We start from the raw sequence: 20,839 nt of genomic DNA, 5'->3' as shown, positions 1-20,839 counted from the left end.
TACAGTAAGGACAAATGCAAATTTTATTCCATGTATGCATTAATCAACATGTTAGGGAAGTATCAAAATTTGTACTATTAACATATGGCAACAGTTTTATTGTTACAATACGTTGCAACAGATTATCCCCGCTGGAAAAGGCTTTTAGGCTGCAGACAGTGCAATTGCATTAAATCTTAATTCTTCTGGGTCACGTTCCATGAATTTCTTGCAAACTTCTATTGCATCCTAGGGAAAAATGTAAACAAACAAACAAACAAAAAACAAAAACCACTATAAATAATACTTATTTTAAAAGCCCACAATGGAAATATGAAGATATCCTTTATACAAACTATGCTCAAAATGGATTTTCTGTAATGAATTACTAAATAAACCTGCATAAACCGTATTTCTGATCTGAGTTACTGCTATTTCAGGACTCATATATGGGCAGGAAAAGAGAGCAAAAGCTATATGCAGAACCTTAGTGACAATAAATTTTGTGACTATTACTTTATGCAATAGATGTGGTGCTTCCCCGACTTTCTAAATGCATGTCTGAAGTTTGCTTTTACTAGTACTGCTGTATTCTGAAATCTTTCCTTTCTCTCGAGATGAATCTAAACTCTACAGGGTAAGTGAAAGATTATAATACATTATAATTCCTTCATCTAGCTTTAGGGTGCAATCTGGAGAACACATGTTATCAGTAAAACAAGAAGAAAGCCACATAAGAAAAAAGGAAAGCTTTATCCCACTTCTCCCTCCATCTAACAAGCACAAATTGTATGCAGTCTTTACAGACATTAGTCTGTGCTGCTAAACTACAAAAAGGTTTTAGTTTGTTTTTTAGTTTCTTCATTTTGTAAAGCTAATCCAGTCTGGATACCATACAAGTCAGATCCATGCATGGCTTTCTCTCAGCTTCAACTTCACATCATTCTCCAGGGATGACAGCTTATCCTCCCAATACAGTGTATTTCTTTCAGATTCATTTCTCAGCTAACCAGCTCCTGACACAAAGAAGCATCCAAAAGCAGAGACAAGTCTCAGAAGAATTATTATTAGCAGATGTCAGAAATGAAATCAACTTCTGTCTTAACATGGCACCAAAGTACAACTAAGCCACAGGAAAGAGAATGAAAAAATAACTACAGTTTTCAAGCTGATGACTTCATCTCATGTACAATTTGAAAGGAGCAGGGGTATCTAAAAATCTTAGCACAGAAGAAAATCCAGTCTGATCGTCTGTTATGGTCAACCCTTCTGACATTTTTTGTTATAATGCTGTGATATTCTGTCCTCCAGATTCACAATCTAAGTGTTCAGAAATAAAACTGAGAAAATCTGACTTTGCCTCGCCACCCCCCTTGTTCTATTCCTCATCCAACCATAAATACAGCACGACTTTTATGTAATTTTTAATAAGTATTTTTTATAAATTTTGTGGAAACATAGCAAGAATTTTGTATAACACCATGTAAGAAAATTTTCTCTTCTTACCTCTAAGAAGGAATCGTCACTAGTTTCCCCATGGTTTATTGGAAATGGCTTCCGCCCATCTGTTGAAATACAAAGCAGGATTGAACAACGCATTTATAAAATTGGAAATGCTTCTTTTTTCAGTTAAAACTATTTGAACAGAGTTTTTGCTCTTCACTTTCAAAAAAACTACTTCATTTTTACTATATAAAAAAAAAAAAATCCTACACACAAGTAGCTATTCCATGATCATTCCGATATTGCTGACTGCTTCAACAGGTATCGTTACGTGCAACTTGTTACATTTTTTAAAAACCCAATCAAAACAGTGAAATACTTCTTTGAAAGTATTTTATTTGAAAATACTTTATTTGAAAACTTTGAGGAGAGAAGTTGTGACTGTTTAAGAGCTACCGTAGTTCTTTGGTTTTTCAAGAAGAGAACAATTTCATCTACACTTAATGGATTTCCCCAGACAATCTGTGCAGATCTGTGCTGTACATCTGTGATCTTTGGCAGCTGTGATCAGGGACTCCATGATAGAATAGAATACCAAACCCACCAGTTGGAAGAGTCTGGCATAAATGAAATGTTACTCTCATTTAAAATAAATAGGAAAATAAGTATTAAATATTTTCACAGCAAGTAAAAGTGGTTGCTATAATTTATTTTTTTCTTCCCGTTTGTAATATAACACTATCATTCTCAGCATTTCAAAAATTATTTTATTCACAGAAATATGTTTCAGGTTTCTTGTGAGAAGTTAACAGTAAAAGAACATGTGGCAGGATATCCTATGTATTTGTTTGGTCAAATTGCCTTTTGGCTCTGTCCTCCCTTTCAAAGACTTCTCCCTCCCAAACTACATTTTGCATAACTAAGACAGAATCCATGTTAGAAAGCTTTGGATTTATGTGAACAAGAGATTGTTCATTATTGAAAAACCACTGAAGATACAACAAAACTCTCAGAACATGCCAGGGAAACAGCTAAATATCCTGTACTGTCGCTATCAAAGTTTGATTTGTTTGGTGTTTTTTATATACATCTTGGCAGAACAGCACTTTAATTTCATGTGGCTATAAATAATGAGTTTTCTATGGCAAAAGCATCATAAGTGCTTAATATCCATGCGCTTCCTTGGCATTTACTGTCTGCCAAAGCCCACATGCTGGCCCACAGTGACTGAAACCAGTGAATTAATTGAAAAACCTTCTCCCATTTTCCTAACTTTAAGTATTTTATGTTTTTTTCCTCTGGTACAGAGAGAAGTTATTTTGAGAACAAAGGAAATAATAGTATTTGCATTCCACTACACAGTGGAGCTAAATGCCTCTTTTTGAATTTTTTATAAGTAAAAATCTTTTTTTTTCTTAATTTTTTTTTATTTCTTTTAGTATCTTGCATCATACTTATGGAAAATAACATATCATAGTCTGTAGTATGCTTTTTAAGCACAGAAATCTAATGCATAATGAAAAGATAACATGGAAAGAGTAGCACACAACTAAAAGAAGAGTAAGCCATCCATCACACCTTAAAATTTACCATCAGAATATTTATATTGCATCCTACAGTGGTTGCCTCACTATTTGATCTAGTTCACTAACAGCATCATAAAATTATAGAATGTATGCTGATTATTCATTACTTACCACTGATAATTCATCTTAGAACACCTGATTAACATAAGAACTTCTTATATACTGGTTGTGTCATAGGTTATGATTAGTTGTCACCTGTTAAGTGCATTGCTTAACTACACGTTGACTTTCAAAAGATGAAAAGCATTCCCACCATAAAATACTGCAAAAATTGTTAGGAAAGACCAGTGACTTGCAGTTTTTAAATCCTGATCTACTTGCTAGTTTGCTGAAGTGCCTGCAGCAAAACCCAGTTGCCCAGCAACACACTTAAATATTGGAGTCATTAGAAAATATCTGAGCAAAACTTGGTGCTACACAATCTGAAGAGGGAAAAAAAATAGCTGTAATTCAGAAGACAGAGACTACTCTTTCACAGTTAACTGTCTAGTGACCACTAAAAAGGCAGAAAATAACCACCCTATACCCAAATGACTTGCAGAATATTAGCATCTGCTAGTATTCTGACTACATAATTTCAGTTTAAACTGTACTGCACTATTTAATAATATAGCTAACACTTCTCAAGTGGCCTATGCTTCATTCATTACTTCCACAAGCAATTCAGGGATAATTATAACTGTACTTTCTCCTCTGAAACTTTGACTGTTTATCAGTTCTTTCATGTTTCCTGTCCTTGTAAATGATAAAGGAAGTTTAGAGGTACTCTGGTGTTCTGTACTATTTTATTTTAATGGGAGGGTGTTGAGGAAAGGAGAATAATAAAATAAAAGATTGGAAGAAGGATATAACTATGAGACAGAATCCCTTCAGACCTTGTGATGGAGCTGAAAAGAAACTAAGCCCTACACCAAGTAATTTCTCTTAAACTTTGATAGTTAACAATATTACTACTGGTATTAGTTTCAAACAAATGGACAGAATGGATAAAAAGTGTTCTTACCCAATTCATAGAGATGGCCACCTACATTAACTAATGCAATAAAGTGAAGATCTACTTTTTCATCTATGCTTGGTGCCTGCAAGACAAAACAAAGCAAAAAGAAATTATTTTCACTAAAACTCATATCACAACATGATTAATGAGAACATATCATCACAATATGCAAAACTTCCAGCCAAACTAATAGCATGTGAGATGCACATTTTGGATCTACACAGGATGGCACAAGTCACACTGTAGAACATTTCAGAATATAAAGAAGCTTTCTGCAATGCACAGATCAGTAAGAATTCTTTTGGTTAAGTATCTGGAAGTAATTCCAATTATCCTGTTTGTAAAAGCTTTATTTTTAATACTGAATTAGAAGTAGTATCAACTCAAACACATTAACATTAAAATCAGATATTCACATAACACACAACTTCTTCACTAACCCATCTTCCAGAACAAAGTGATGCTGGGTTGAACTCTGAACCCGTAGTATTTTAAAACTGAAAACATCCACTTGGTCAAAATACTTTTTACCTCATAAGCCACATATAATATAGATAATCTGTTCCTTTCTCACTGCTGAAAGGAACAGTTCACACATCTTAGTTAGGAAGGAAAGAAAATAACAAGAGGTGGCATCGTAAATACCAAGAATGGACTGAAGTGCAGTGATGGAATTAAGTGACATGACGTAAAAATTGGTTACAGTTGGTAAAGGTCTGTCTAGCCCAGTTGTGTGTTGCCAATTCCAGTAAGCAAAAGCCTTTTCCAACAAAACAAGGCATACACAGCATGGTGCAGCACACATTCCCAGCATGCACTAAGCAGTAGTTTTTCAACTTCTCAGCCAAAAAGTGCATCACTACTGTTGTATTTAATAGCCCTTTATGGTCTTATTTCCTCATCAATCTTTCCAGTCAACATCTGAGCCTCCATCTATAGCTGAAGAAGATAATGTTTAAACAGAAATTGGAAAAAATCACCTCAGTTTTTCTTAAATTATAAAAATCTGGTTTCTGTGAAAATGTATTGCATGCCATGTTCTTCCATCTTGTAATTACTGTTAGCTTTACATGAATTGCTTCAATCACCCTAAAAATATAAGAATTTGCTAGAAACAGACTACAGTGTAAAATGAGCTGTAGAACCTTACAGATGTATCATATTTTCAAGACTGGGTCAAAAGCTTTCTTCTTCCTGATGGTCATGAAAAAAGACCTTAAAAGATTACATACATTGAACAAATGTAGTAAACAACCACAACAATCAATCGAAGGACAAGAATTCACTGCAAGTCCTTCAATACATCAAGAATGCCAAAGAACACGGCATTAGAGAGGAACTGCACAGAGCTTACAGAAATTTTATGTAGCAAGCTCAAAATGGAAAAAGATAAAAAGAAAAACAAAACAAAAAACCCACACAACCTCCCCTCACCATCATTTGAGATTCATTTCCATGAACGGTTCAAGTGCTGAAGGCATAAATACCATGTTTTTCATCTGTTTCACAGGCTCTACTATGGAGAAAGAACAATCTTGCTACTGAAGATGAGGTGGCTATGAAAAGGATGAGGATCATTCCAGCAGAAGTCCAAGAAGTCTTTTCCCCTATGGCGTAAGTGAATTGCCTTGGAGAATTCTGTTTTGCAGAAGGCCAAACAGCTCTAGGGCTTAGAAAAAAACAAGCAAAACAAGGAGCCTCTGCAGTTTGGGTACCCCAGTTTCAAATTTCCAAGGAGCACAGGTTTCTTTAGCTCCCTGAAAGCCACACAAGACAGAAGCTGGCAACCAATGGCACCTTGTTGTTATTCCCATCCATCCATCAACCAACTTTTTATAGGCATCTAAACTGAGGTGCCACAAAAGCGTGCAGGCAAGCAAAGCCTTTAGAAGAGTTTGTGATGCTAAGGATTTGGTTTTGATCACATTTACAACAAAATATAGTTGCCCCTTTGACCATCCTGAGGGTTGTGTTCTTTGCTGGCTTCTAATAAACACCTCTTCTATAGAGACACACATTTGGCATGCTTGGAATGCCAAGTCTATATACAGCTAGAAGATGGACAGGGAAGCTATCAAAAAAAAAAAAAAGCCTGATTAACTTTTAGTTTACTTGCAGACAGACTCCTGTTGAACCCTGCTGAGTTTTTGTACATGCCTAACCTAAATAACATTTTCATTGTGCTACTGCCACAACCATGAGAACTGCTGCATTTTTACATTTTTAATCCCCCAACCTCAGAAACAAGATCCATGTCATTATTAAAGTTTCTACTACATGTTCTAATGTAGACAGTCTCCTTTCCCCTTCCCTTGTGACTTCTTTTCATGTAGTCAGTAGTAAGTTTACTACAAAGTAGATGTTACATTTTTTTAAAAATTAGGATTTCAATAATTTAGACAGACAATTACTTGCACAATCATAAGCACAGAGAAACAAACTTAATAGTAAAGATTACCTAAAACTTTATATTACAAAAATTTGTTGCTTATAACTTTAGCAAATGAGTAATTGGATTCAACTCTCCCAATCTGATCAATTCAATTTAAAATCCCCCTCACACCACCTTCAGGAAAATAATAATAATAATAATAATAATAATAATAATAATAATAATAATAATAATAATAATAATAATAATAATAATAAAGACATCCATTGCAGATGTGTGCATGCACATATAGACACACACATGGAAAGACTCCTAGTCAGGTAAATTTCTGCTTCACTGGAAAGCTCTACATATTCTAGCACTTGAACCAGAAGATTTTACATTTCAAAGAAATGTCAGCTTCAGGGAGATGTCTTTTGTAGTGTCCTTGAAAAACCATTGGTCAAGTTTTCAGCTTCCAATACACAGTCTGTGAATGCTTAAAAGAACAAGAGAAGATAGCTTTAAGGAGTCCACCTGCATGTTCACCACTAGGGAGTTTTTAGAACAATTACAGAGAACTTTATCTTGATTATTCTTCTTGTCAAAGACCACAGTAACACAAACATCAGTTCAGTGTTGAGATGACCAGTTCCTTCAGGTTTTTTTCACTTAGAAGCCTACTCATTGTCATAAAGGAGGCAGAAGATTTGAAGACTGCATGGATGAACCGAGGAGAAAGACACAGGAACCTAAATGATTGTGTAATCAGGATTTGGAATTAAACTACAGGATTCAAGACTCATTTTTCAAGTTTTCCAAAGAGCTCTAGCACACAATGAAGAAAGTTTTTATTTATTTTCCATCCAGAAAAGACAGAAAAAGGACAAATACCAAGATTCTAGGTAGCTTACAAAAGCTTAGGTCATGGTTTCAACCTTAGTATAAGTTTTGGTAGTTAGTGGACATAATTTTTCCAATGTAGTATTTAAAAAAACAAAACAAAACAAAAAAATCCCTGAATAATAATGATAGTAGGCATGAAACCGGTTTCAAGAGAAAATAGCAAAAGGTTTAGTGCTTAAAAAGATGGTTCCAAGAAAAACATCTCAGCTGTAATTTGTTCTCAAGGTACCAAGATAAGCCTCAATGATAACACAGCAATCTTCATAAATACCCACTCTCATATACAAAAATGACAGACAAGGTTAAAAACAATTATACAAAGCCCAGATTTTTCAGACTATTTGACTGCCCTCTCTGCTAACATGGATATTCAAATTAAATAACAAGCCATAGCTGACTGCTGAAATAAATTTTAATTGACTTGTCTCAGGTCAATAACCATTAATTCGTGTTCTCGAAACAGTACCTCTACATTTCTTCCTCTTCTTCACTAGCAGATTTCCAGTAAGTAATTTTTGAATGGCATTTCCCAAAGTTTTTGCTGTATAAATAACCCTTCCTACTCCCTCTTGTTGTATTGAGGAATTCCTTGTTCACCACTGCACAGTGCCCTCTCCTCATGAACTACCACAGTCTTCTTTCTTCTTGTAGCACCAACCTTCAGAAACTTAGTGGTACACCCTTATATGACTGTTTGACCAATCATATCAGGTAAGTAAAGTCTGGTAAAGTATATTTCCTCACCTACACAACTTATCTTGCTGATGCATTTAAGATCATTATCCCAATGTAAAAGCCAGCAGTCAAATTTTGTGCATTTTGACTTTCAGATGTGGCTAACTTAGAAAAGAAAACAAAACAGTTCAGATTTGATGTGCAACCGGTTTCTTTTCCCCAAAACTGCATTTCTGGAACAAACATGCAATTGGGAAAAAAAAATAAATTTGTTCTGCTCTCATGCATATACTATTGAACAAGTCCTCACCACATCCTGCTTAAAAATTATTTATGAAAGACCACATTATCAAACCAGGTTCAACATTGTATGGCAGATTTCAGGCAACTTCTTCCAACTAAATCTTGTGTCTTTATTATTCCCTTACACTTGCTCTTGTGGGAAAGAAATCAAACAAGAAGTCTCACAGACCAGCTTAGGAGAAGGTTTTGCATTACAGACAGTGACTGAAAGGAAAAAAAAACACCACTTGTGGTAAGTCAAGAAATTGGTATAAAGAGTCTATTGAGTTCTGGAAGAAGACTGGTAGAGATTGGTAAGGAAAAGACAATTCTGAATAATCTTGAGGAAAAAAATGTTTCAGATGCATCCAATCGAAAGATCATGACAAAAGTTCCTGAAATCTAAGAGAAGAAAAATCCTTAGGAATTGGGCTGTACAATTTGACTCACAAGGAGTTACAAGAAGACAAAGAAAAACACATTCTAAGATTAAGTTTACACAGCAGAACACTAGGTAAGCTTTCAATTCAATAAATTTTGAAGCAAAGGGGAAAAAATGATGCAATTGCTATTGGGTAAATTAAGCGCCTGTGATTTCCATTTTGAGGCATGGAACGTGGTTGGGCAAATGTATTGTGTGGGCCTGTGAAAAACATCTGAATCCTGGTTAAAATATTGCAATTAAAACAGTGACCACTGGAATGATGATCACAAGTTTCAGCAAGATTATTTCTGGCTCCTTCTTATAGAATGACATCCCTGTTCGTGCTTAATATACTTCAGTAAGTTTACAGTATTTAAAATGCTCTGGAGTTTCACAGTTGAACATCTTAATTTAGGTCAAGGTATTCCTTGTCCAAAAAAAAAAAAAAATTATATAAGAAAGGTGCTGAGAGACTGCCCTTGAGTACTGACCCAAGAACAGGGAAGAAGTCCCTTTGCTTTATATATTTTCTACCATGCTGCCATGAGAGATCTTTCTTACTTGTTTCTTTGGGGTTTTGTTGTTGTTGTTTTTGTTTTTCCCCAAGGAACAGCAGCTACAGCACAACAAAAATGGTAGAAAACAAAGAGCGTATTTTCCACCTTCAGAAGTGTCAGAAGGAAAAACGAATCAGATTAGCTTGACATATAATAGGCAACAAAATGATCCTAAGGCAAGCAGAGACTAAAAAAATAGATGATCTAGAAGAATAAGAGATCATCAGTAAAAAGTAGAGAAAAAGTAACTTTACTAATGAAGCATATATAGCTTCTATAGCTAAAAATCAGGCACATCTACTGCAGTCTATCAGGTTTGAGATGAACATTTCAGGACAGTATTTTCAGTTTTAATTTTTTTATTTCAACTAATCTGGAAACCTACTCTAGAAAGTCAGGGGAAGTCTTCAAGTAGGGAAAGTGGTTTTATTTATGGACCATAAATACAGTCTCCCATAATTAAGACTTTTGTTTTTATTTTTGAAAGAATTTTCTGTCAGTGTTTCCATAGTGGAAATGTACTTAGATCTGAAAGAAAGTTCAACTGTATTTTTAAAACAGAGTATACAGGATGTTTCCCTTCCCTTAAATATAAATGCATAGATTTCTTAATAAAAGCAACACTAGAACATTTTCATACAATGCTGAAACAATTCAGCCTCTTTATATATCTGGCAGAATCAGAGCTGTAATAATAATACTTGTTGATGGGCATTGACAGGATAAAACTTCAAGGATGGCCTGGTGCTTATTATCAAGCCAACTGAGACAACTTTAATGCCCAAAATGCCATCTGTTTTGGTTTTGGTTTTGGTTTTTTCATATTAAACTAATTTGCATAGAGTTTGTGTGTTCTTGAATCTTCTTGGAAAATTATGTTCTATAAAAAGATGTTGTACACAATGATGATGCTGTACATAATAATAAGAAAAACATTTTAGTTACTAATAAATATCAGACTATACTGTATTCCATGATAAATCTTCTGATGTAGGACTCACGATTTTAATATCTCAGATGGAGAGAGTCAGGGATCTCAAAGAGGTAAAGAAGTAATATTTCAGAACCTCTTTTTGTGGCAAGGTTTTGTTTTGTCAGATACTGTTATACTAATGGCCACATTTTTTTAATGAATTTTTGAACATTCTGAAAGCAAATGGTCACTGCTAATGCATGAGAAGTTGGTTTTAGAAATTTTCTGAAGTAAATAAAACTTTCAACTTGCCAACAGTGGTTTTCTAGTATAATCACAACAGATTATACTGTAATGTCCATCCTTGGACATTACATGGTTTATTTAGTGTTGAAGTAGACTAATTATCCATTAATGTTTACTCTAGGCAGGCACACTCAAGGTCTTCTTCTTCATTAAGTCTTTTGTTAATAACAAGCTTAGATAAGTCAAATTTAAAAATCCCAGTTTCAAATTATAGAACTAAGATGTAGAATTTTCCAAGCTTTGTTAAATAAACAAAGAGGTTCCCAGGTTAAATATCAGTTAATGGCATAAATATTAAATGGGGGGACAAAGCATCAGTTGAGGAGAATTTAACTCTGTGCTGAACTCCACGCCTCCTTAAATCCCAAAGTATTTAAAACTTGCTCCAAATGATAAGATCAAGAATGTTTCACAGTTCTGAAGAATACAAAATTCACAGAAAGAGAAAGAAGTCTGGGAAAAAGTGTAATTTTGAGATACTTATCAGAATAAAAATGGAAAACCTATAAAAAATTGAAGTATTTGGGCACTAATTATTAATAGCAATAAAATATTAAGAAGGATTTGCACATCTGGAAAGACAGATCTGTATGAAACAGGAAATTATTTGGACCACAGTCAGAACAGTTATTTCACCTCAGTAAAAAATCCACATACCTCAAATAAGAATTCCCAGTAACACAGGTGAAGTGGTCATTACTAAAGAATGATAAAAACAAAATCACTGTCCCAACTTTTGCACCTAAGGCTATTTACTTCTACATATAAAGATTTTTTATGTGTGTACTAAAAGTACGATCACTCCCTAAAAGATAGAAACATCACTAAACTCAGTTTAGTGTTTCTGATAGAGATCATGGAACAGTTTAGAAATAATGGCTATCCCATTCATGTAATTATTTTTTTCTCTATTTTCAAGATATATTTGTGCCCTGCAAGTGAAGAAGGAAAAAAGTGAAAGTATGGTATTTGCTGACCCACTTTTAATTAGAATGTCTTCACCTTCAACTAGAATGTACATCTACGAACTGGATAAAGAAACTGAGCTGGATAAAGAAACAGATGTCAACTAAGAAAGTAAGCCAGTCCCTTGGGATTACAGGAAACATTTCATCTTTACTGAAATACCCAGGGACCATTAAGCAAGACTTAGAATGAAAGAAAAGGAGACTAGGTTTACGATATAAGGACGTAAACCAGGTCTCAAACATAGAAGAAACAACATAATGTGAAAAAGAATTGGAAGCCCCTTGGTTTAGCACATCCAAATGAAAGATCATGAAGATGAGGTGAAAAGAAGAGGCTGGATGTTGAGCCTAAGGAAAAAAAAAGAAAAGAAAAAAAGCCACTTCATGAAGGGCAAACTTCATCTACGCTTTGAAAATGACGTGGCACGTGTATCGAATCAAAACCACATGGACAGCAAAGCATGGAGTGATGAACTTTTGCTGTCTGACATGGGGGAAATCAAAATAAAAATGGAAGGAAGAAAGAAACGCTAAGAATGGTTGAGGAAAGAGCCCAACAAATAGCGATGCCTTGAAGACCAAAGTTACATGGCAGAATGCCAGTCATGTCAGAGTAAGAAAAGACTGAAGATGGACTACACTTACAACAGAATGAAGCCCAACAGATGGAAGGCGTATCAAGGGCCGCCAACGACGAAGACGGATTGACGGACTGGTAGCTTTTGCAGGACCTACATTATTACGTTTGGCCCAGGAGAGGGAGGCAGAGTGACACAAGGGTGAAGCCTTCGTTCTGCTGTGGCTAACCTGAGGCTGCGATGAGGATGGTGGTGAGGACAGCGAGGACGATGACGACTACATAAACATTAAAAAAGAACATACTTAGCCCACTTAAACTCGAAGTCACATACCTAAAAAGGCAACTGCAAAGATGTCCACTGTTTATTATACTGTCCTTTAGCTGATCAAACCACACAGATTGTAATCAAGAATGTGTTGAAAGAGAAGACAAAAGAACAGTGAAAACCAGCAAAGACGTGGTCCAAAGCTGAGGTTTACCACCAGATACACTAGAGGAGGTTATTCACACCCAGAAAACTTCATAACACAAACACAAGGTAACTGATTTACTCAAGAGACAGACAGGCTGGAAAGTGAGGAGAGAGAGGATTTAAGTATCATCTCATGGAAGGATTAGTTGAGAACAGAGAGTGATCAGTTTTGTCTACAGCTACAAAAACTCTAAGCAACAGCTCTTTGGTAATTTGGGAAGCTGGGTTGTGCTACTCTGGGATTAAAGTGAATCACGTAACTAGTGTAACAAAATCCAGAGTTTCTTTATTGTTCCATGTCTAAGGTAATAGGAAAGCAAAGGAAAAGGGAAGCTTACCGTGGTGAGGTATGCAACTTCCTAAGTTTTTCACCTATTCTTCTAAAATAGCAGGCCAGTGGCAGTATTGCCATTAACACTCAGGATCCCTTTAGTATCCGTGGAAGCAGTAGGACTATGATAAACCATTCAAATTGTTACTATTAGAAGAAAGACCACAGAAGTATTAAAAATGACTCTCAGCTGCAACTGACAAAGTTACAGTAAATATATTAAGATGAGAAAGGACCATTGTGATGATTTAGTTTTGATCTTCTGTCTCACACAGGCCACAGGACCAATCATGTATAAACTTTCTTTGGATCAGAACATACTCACAAAACAAAAACCAGACATTTAAGCATAACATTTTTTAGTACAGAAATAAATCAGACCAAAATTTCAATAAACTCTGTCTAGAGCTACAGAGACAGTAAGCAACATATTCATATAGTTTACTACATACATTAGCCTTAATGAAAAGGCAACCTTTCTAGTCCTGCTTAATTATGATATGAACTTGGAATGATGGACCACATTAGTTCATCTCACTACAATGTCAAACCAGGCCTCACCTTCACCTTATCATCCACCATTACTTTCTTTCTAATCTTCAGTCTTTCAGAGAACCACTCTTCTTCTGTCATGAAACAAACTGTTATTTTTTGTGCTAATTGCAGTTTTCACTTGGACTCAGAAATATACTTCTTTGTTTGGATCTAACCTCAAGGGCAATCCAGATTGCCCTGTGCTGATGTCTTGTGTTTTACCATCTCTTGATCTTTTTACACTGCTTGGAGGTTTTGCAATGCAATCTTGTGTTGTCTTCTGTGCCACTGAAAGTTAACATTACAGGTCATAGAACCAATCCTGGCAGAGCCCCAGTAGCAAACTTACTCATCAGTTATACCCCATTTATTTGCACTGAGACCTGCCAACTGCTTTTGAATCCATTAAAGTGATGCAAGTAGAATAGGAACTGCAGTTCCTTAAGGTATGTCCCACATTATGCATTCAATAGAATGATTCTAGTAGACTTCAAAAAAAAAAAAAAAAAAAAAAAAGAAAAGAAAAAATCAAAGCCTTAGATAGCTTGAATGAAAAAAATTGTTTTCACTCTTTTTAGTCATAGTGTCAGTGCCAGACAAAACCATTTGCTTTCTTTGTATTACTTTGAAGCAATTATGCTTCTTTTCCATTCAACTTTTTTTCTTCTTTTCATGTCACAAGTGGGACAATGAATTCTTCCTGTTTCAGTATCACTGACCTTAAAGAACAAAGACTAGGGTAGACATCTATCTTGAAGAGCAAGCATCAAGTACAGTAAAAACTGTAGAGCTCAGAGATAGTGTGGGTTGTTATCAAGTCTTATAACTTGTCTGGCAAATAGGGTTTTTCACAGGTTTGTCAGACTTGGGTTTTTTTTTCAAATTAGTACCCGATTTTCATGCATTCGGATCCACCCCTAAATCTCAGCAGCTCCACATAAGAGTTTAGAATCAGAAAACCTCTGTTCCAAAAGTGTAACTATATGAAGAAAGCAGAATTTAGCAATGATAATACTTCTACAAGTCAGAGAGAGTTACAAGAGTATAATGGCTATTACAGTTTATCTGTACTACTGATTGTTTTGTTGGGTTTTTTTCAAATCCTTCACTTGAAGAAATGATTTAAAATGAGACATTTTACATTGAGATAACATATCAGATAGCTTTAAAAACAATTTATTCTCAGCTTGCCCAAGAAAATTCCAAAAAGACAAGTGATAAAACAGCTTCATGAAGTCCTCCCAGACCACAGACCTCCCTATGGAGTGAAGAACCTGTAAGATTAGAACTCTCAGTGGGGCAGAAGTTTAAGAGCTTTGGCTGACGAGACAGTTCAAGATAAAAGGCAAGACACACTACATTTTGTTTTACAATTTTGTAAGCTGCTGCTATCAAAACAGACAAGAGTATTAGTCTTCCTGGAGTCTGTAATATAGTAAATGTTTACCTAGAAATAGTTAAAAAAAGTGAAATTTAAAAACTTGTCGAGAGTAGGAATTTGCTTTGGTTTTGGTGCATTCCACTGACTGGAATGCTGTCAAACTGTGTATTTCTGCTCTGAAAAATAACTTGTAGCACTCCTAGTGTAATGTTCTATTAAACCATTACTAAGACTTTGAATAGTACCAAATATAAGATTTGTTTACCAATACAGGGATGACCGGTATATTGAAAAGTATTTTTTATAAAGCCTTTTTTGGTTTTGTTACCATTTTTATCACCATTCTTAATGATTACAGTTTTTCATTTATTTTCTGGCTAATATTGCTAAAATAAAGAGAAGTTATTAAAAGCAACCCTTGTCTGAATTTCACTAGAGCAGAAAAGAATAAGTTCACAAAACTGAATTTATAACCTAGAATGCAGTTTAAGGCAATTAATATTTTAATATTTCTAGCTCAATATTCATTGTAATTTTATTCTATGAATCTTACTCTAATTGTACTCTATGAATCTTTTCATACTTTATTTCCCATGATAGTGGGTCCCCTAGTGAGACAACCAAACCAAAGCAAAACTTCCTTCCCACTGAAAATTTGTTTTTACACTTTTAAGATTGAAATTTTGACAGATGGTATCTAGGAATTCTGGAAAAGCAAAGCTAATACTAGATTATGGCAAATTAACAAGGTTGCAATAACATCAATCTTCCATGCTTTGTTTTAATAGTAAGTACAAATTGTGTCAACTGAAGTTGCTTTCAACTGAACATTAAAAAAAAATTAATGTCAATATTAATATGAAATTAATGTTAAATACACATATCCAAATAAAGGGTGCAAAGACATATGTTTCACATTTAAAATGTGGAAGACAAAATAGTAATTTGAGGCACTTCATTCAAACAAGGCTTATTAAAAGCAAGAAAATGCAGAGAAGAGAGAATTAGACTAACTTCACAATCACAAGATTAAAAGATCACAGGAGTGTATTTCTGTGCTCAAAGTTGTAGCAGGTCAATTATCTGAAGTCATAATACAAAAACCCTGAAATAGAATTGAATATTATAGTCATTTAAACCAGTAAGCCCATTAAGTTTATGGTTTTTGTAATGCATTATTTGCATTACAAAGTTAAAAGCTTCATGGAATAGGTCCAAAAAATGTTGCAGCAATTATCATCTGCCCCAATCCAAAACTCATTTTTACAAATAGTTTTTACTAAAGCCTAGAGGCATTTAAATATAAGAGCTAAGGGAAACACCTATAAAGTTCATCAGGCACAAAGAGCATCGACTTTCACAAACCCAAAAGTGCATAAGACTGATAGTTAGGAGCTGCTCATAACCTGGCTGATTCCCAAACCTGCCAGAAAACAGGGAAGCCTCTGCTTATCTTATTTGGGGAACTCAATTGAGCAAGATACCTCAGTCCATGTAATGACTTGAAGACCGAGAGGACCAACCACCATCTGGTATTGGATGGCCATTTCTTTCTAACAAGAACTGTTTATTGCTGATTAACTTGCCATTTATCTAGAAGTTTTGGACAACCTCTTAGTGGAAAGTTCAAGCCCATGACACCTTCCTCTAAGGACACTTCCCTTTCTATCAGCTGACAAACTATGCTGGGGCTTTCTTCTTTCCTCCGTTTTGAAGCTGCGCCACCACGTATAAAGAAATACCAGTTGCACTGGCACAGAGATCAAACAAGATTTAACTGCATACCAACATCACAGGAAACTTGGGAAGCAGAGGGAGATACAACACGTTTAGTCCTGGTCCTTGTTTCATATGCACAACCCTGGGATCTGAGGCCCTGCCACATGTTCTGCATCTGCTCAGCTGAGCTGGGCCATCAGCCTGCAGTAACTCCTCCCAGAAAATGAAGGGTCTCTGGCCTCCTTATTCTTGCACAGTAAGCCCTGCAGCAGAGATGGGGGAATGTTGAAGTGACAATTAAGTTGTATTGCCCATTTGGCTGGAAAAATTGCACACGAGTTACCATAGCTGTAAGATTATATACAGAGAGGATGCACTTAATATCTGTCATTTTTTCCCACCACATTTTGAAGCTTTATGTGTTTTGCTTAAGGAATCGCCTATTTAATTAAATGCAGTGTTTTAAAGAGTCCCTATTACAGTTCAAAGTGTAATCACATTTTTCTTCCTTAAAAATCATTACCTGTACTGGGTTTTCACATGCAGATTAAATCTATGTATCCCACTGTCCAAAAAAAGAAGAATTTTTAAAATTTTTTTTATTTCGCCTCCTTCCTTCACAAGTGTTTGTGACAGCATTTCAAGCCTCTTCTGGTAGTACTGGTGAAAACTGAAGAGATATTAAGTTCCTTCAAGCTTTTATAAAAAGATAAGCAGCCAGACAGGGGAAGGGAGTCTGACAAAGGAAGTATTCCACTGATGCAGAAGCTGCTTCATGAGCTCATCTCTAATGATAAATCACTGAATTCACATGAACAGGACACATTATGAACACTTCAACTGCAAGACAGGCCTCATTCCTAACTAGACTGTCTTCCCATGCAACAAATACCTGCACAACGTGCAAATTTCGGAAGTTTAGGTTCATCAACTTCACTCCTCACAAACCTACTTTTTTTTTGTTTTGTTTTTAAACATTACAATTATCAGCACTGAACCTGAGGCCACAGTTTTTTAACTGAATTGGGGTATATCTGCTAGCTGATAAACTTCTGCACCAGTAAATTTAAAAAGTTTTCCTGAGAAAATCTTTACAGTAGTCTCCATATCAGTTTAATCTATTATTAAGAATAGGCAGTATCTCAAGAGTACTACTTTGCTAGATTCATGGGTGAAGACCAAGCTTGAAGATGAAAAAAAATGGTGAGATCAGAGCACCAAAAAAATCTTTCCAAAATTAGCGATAAATTTCTTTCTCTATGAAGACCTAAATTTAAGTTCTATGGCCTATGTTAGGCAAAAGTCAAGCTAGATTATCACAATGGCAACTTCTGTGATCAAAAATTTGTGGAATTACAAAAAAGACAATTTCAAAGGTTAGGGAGCTCTGCAAAACCTAAATTAGCTAGACTTTTTTTTTTTTTTTTTCTTCCAAATAGTGTTTCCTCTTCAAATTTTTTCCTTGAATAAATTGAACAGCATTGTTGCACGCCCCAGCTACTGTATTTTGAGAGTGCTTCCATCCAACCAAGCAAAGTTAGTTGATGCAGTATCAATTCTGAGTAGTTTTAGCCCACTGTCTAGTTTCAGATGTATTAGTAAAACATCTTAAAGATGATAAATTTAGATTTCCCTACTGGTTGGCTAAAGAAAAAGAGATCCAAATGTGTTTCTTTTCTGCCTGAGGGAAAGAGGTTGAGTGTGAACTCAACCAACACCTGACATGATCAGCTTGCTAAAATGCCACTGAGCAAACACATGGCTAAAACCTGCTGCTTGCTGTCTCTTAAACAGTGCAAGAACAGCAAGGTATGGATTGGAGAGATGAAAAAAACCTTACGACAGCTGGTGGGGACGTGGATGCAAAACTGCAGAAATGTTACTTTAATCTGCTGTTTATTTCTTATATACTTACTTAAATTCATGGGCTGCTTTACGGGTGCGAATATCCTCTATAGTTATGTTTCATCCTAGGAATTAGAGCTCTTTTATACAGATTTTATGTGTAAGCTTAAGACCCAGAATAACGATTCAGAGCAACACTGTATTAACACCTTATTAGTTATTTGCTCAGCAAAGTATAGAAATCAGATTAATGAACGTCTGCCAAACACTAACACATTAAAAAAAAGGGCAAAAGAGGAAAAAAACTAACCAAGTATAACTTCCAAAACATTTCACATGATTCCAGTAAGCTCATTTGTACACTTCTATTGCATAGGCTGTAAAAGAGAAAAACCTATACATAAGATTTTTAGGAAACTTCATTGCCTTAACAGGAGATTACATGCTTGTTCTGTAATGCTGAACTGAACAAAGAACATCTTGGAAACAGTTATATTTTATTTTATATTCTTCTGAGATGCAAGTATTTCTTACAAGACTACAGATTATTAAGAAGAAACATGGAGGGATATGGGCTATTTAAGAAAAAAATCCAAGCATATGTTCTTGCCAGGAGCAAAAGGGAAGCTCCTTTATGTTTCTTCTCTGACAATAAATTGTAATGCCCCAGGGAAGCAGAGATCTTTGAAAGTTCAAGTTTTATAGCAGTTGAGAACAGAGTGCATTGACTCTACTTAGTTCTTGCCAATGTTAACGACTGTTACTGTGATCAAAGTCTAACTTAGCACATTCCAAGAAAGATTATAGTTCTCAAGGCACACTAAACAAGTTTACAGACTACAGTTTGCAGTTATGGTTTGAGTTAAGGAAGAAATCAAGCTGTGGTAGCTTTTTTTTAGTGGCTGCCAACTTCAATTCATGTTAAAAATATTCTTGATCATACTTGTAAAAAAAAAAAAAAAAAAGTACATGAAAGTCAATATACTGATGTCTACATATATTTCATTTTCTTTGTAATCATCTGAGATTGTCCTTGTGACTTTTATACTGAGAGAGTCAAACACAGTTTTAATCTTCAAATGCTATTTTTTCCACCATCAGTACTTTTGATAGAGTTCTAACGAGGCGCAAGAACCTTGTCCTCATCTGAAGTGGCAGATTTGAAGCTCATCTGAAGCACCTCAGTCTGCTCAGTTCTGAGCCTCATTAAGCAAAACATACAGTTCCAGTAGCCAAAGCTGTAGGTTGGTAGATGTCTGAAATGTACTTAAAAACCAAATAAACAGAAGGAGTTACAGAACCAAGCTAATATTTTCTGTGCTCCCCAAAACAGTTGATATATTTACATTCTGGCTTTGTTTTCCTATCTCTTCCATAGTAAGTAGTAACTGGAACATTGCTTGTTAAGCTTCATTTAGTTGGACATTCTCAATAGCCTCCAAGAGAGATGAGGAAAAAAACAGGAATCTGAGAGCATCTGATTTTCTGCTAAGAATTTAAGCCATGAACAAAATCAAAAGTTCTTATTCTTCTCTAACAAATATCTAACACAGATATTACAAGTAGTCATTTCGCTCGTCTCTATTTGCTTGATGGAAACATTATTTTGAGCCATGCTGTAATAAAATTTAAAGAAGTAAACTTCCCAAAGACCACAAATCACGTTCTGCTAAGCAGTACTGCACCAACCATGCTGAAATTCCCCTGTCAAAAAAAATTTCAACTTCAAACACAAAAGTAGTTCCACATGCCACAAGTACCACAAGACATAATAAAAAGTTCACTCTATCATTTGAGCTTTATAACAAAAAATTATATGGAAAGCCATGTGTCAGCAGTTAGTGATACCTTGATGTTGCATGAACAGCCTGCCAATTACTTAACACAAGAACTATTTGAGTATTTTCTGTCTACAGCAGCAAAAGCTGACAGAAGTGTAGCCTGCAAAGCCTTCTCTGCTCTTCCCAGTAGTGTGTTTCTAACACCTCTGGGCCAGCATCAGCTCCTACAAGGCTATGGGATAAGCTGTTTCAGGAAGCTGCTTGGGAAGATGATTGAAAACAGAAGATCATGGTAAGTAGTAAGTAATCTGACAATGGAGAATTATTTCAACAGCCACAGACACACACAGCTGGATAAAACTTCAGATACTATTACCTGAATAGTATGTGAACAAGAGTTATACACGTCAAAGCATTTAGAAATGGAGAAACTTACAGATTATTCTCTAGATCTAATTGCTTGGCTAAAGACCAATTAATCTTTTTAAAGTACTTTATATGGTATAGCTTGCCATTTTTCTTACTGTATTGAAGTGCAGCTGCAAATTAGTGGATATGGACATCAATTATATGAGAGCAGAACAAAACCATCTTGCTACTGACATTATTTTAGTCACAAAAAGATCATTTATTTCAAGGATCAGTAGAGGTAGTATTATCTACCTGTAATGGCCTCCCTCGAGCCAAAATTGCATATTTTTTTTTTTACTTGAGTTAAACAATTTCTATTGATTTATTTTTATAACAAGTGTGCCTTTTGAAAAGTATACAGTAAGTTTATTATTAATG

At 35.2% G+C, this 20,839-nt stretch overlaps 1 protein-coding gene across 1 annotated transcript in view; it reads right to left on the bottom strand.

Moving 5' to 3' along the window:
• The window catches only part of UCHL3 (ubiquitin C-terminal hydrolase L3), a 29,055-nt gene continuing 8,216 nt past the window's right edge, over window positions 1–20,839 (bottom strand). Inside the window, exons 5-7 of the mRNA XM_071741236.1 lie at window positions 4,012–4,087; window positions 1,486–1,544; window positions 1–228 (exon numbers count right to left, since the gene is read on the bottom strand). Coding sequence (XP_071597337.1) covers window positions 145–228; window positions 1,486–1,544; window positions 4,012–4,087 — 219 coding nt within the window. The 3' untranslated portion in view covers window positions 1–144. The remainder of the gene's footprint in view (window positions 229–1,485; window positions 1,545–4,011; window positions 4,088–20,839) is intronic.

This window comes from Heliangelus exortis, chromosome 1 (genome assembly GCF_036169615.1).
Source record: "Heliangelus exortis chromosome 1, bHelExo1.hap1, whole genome shotgun sequence".
Classification (NCBI taxonomy): Eukaryota; Metazoa; Chordata; class Aves; order Apodiformes; family Trochilidae; genus Heliangelus; species Heliangelus exortis.
This window is presented reverse-complemented; position numbering and strand designations above follow the sequence as displayed.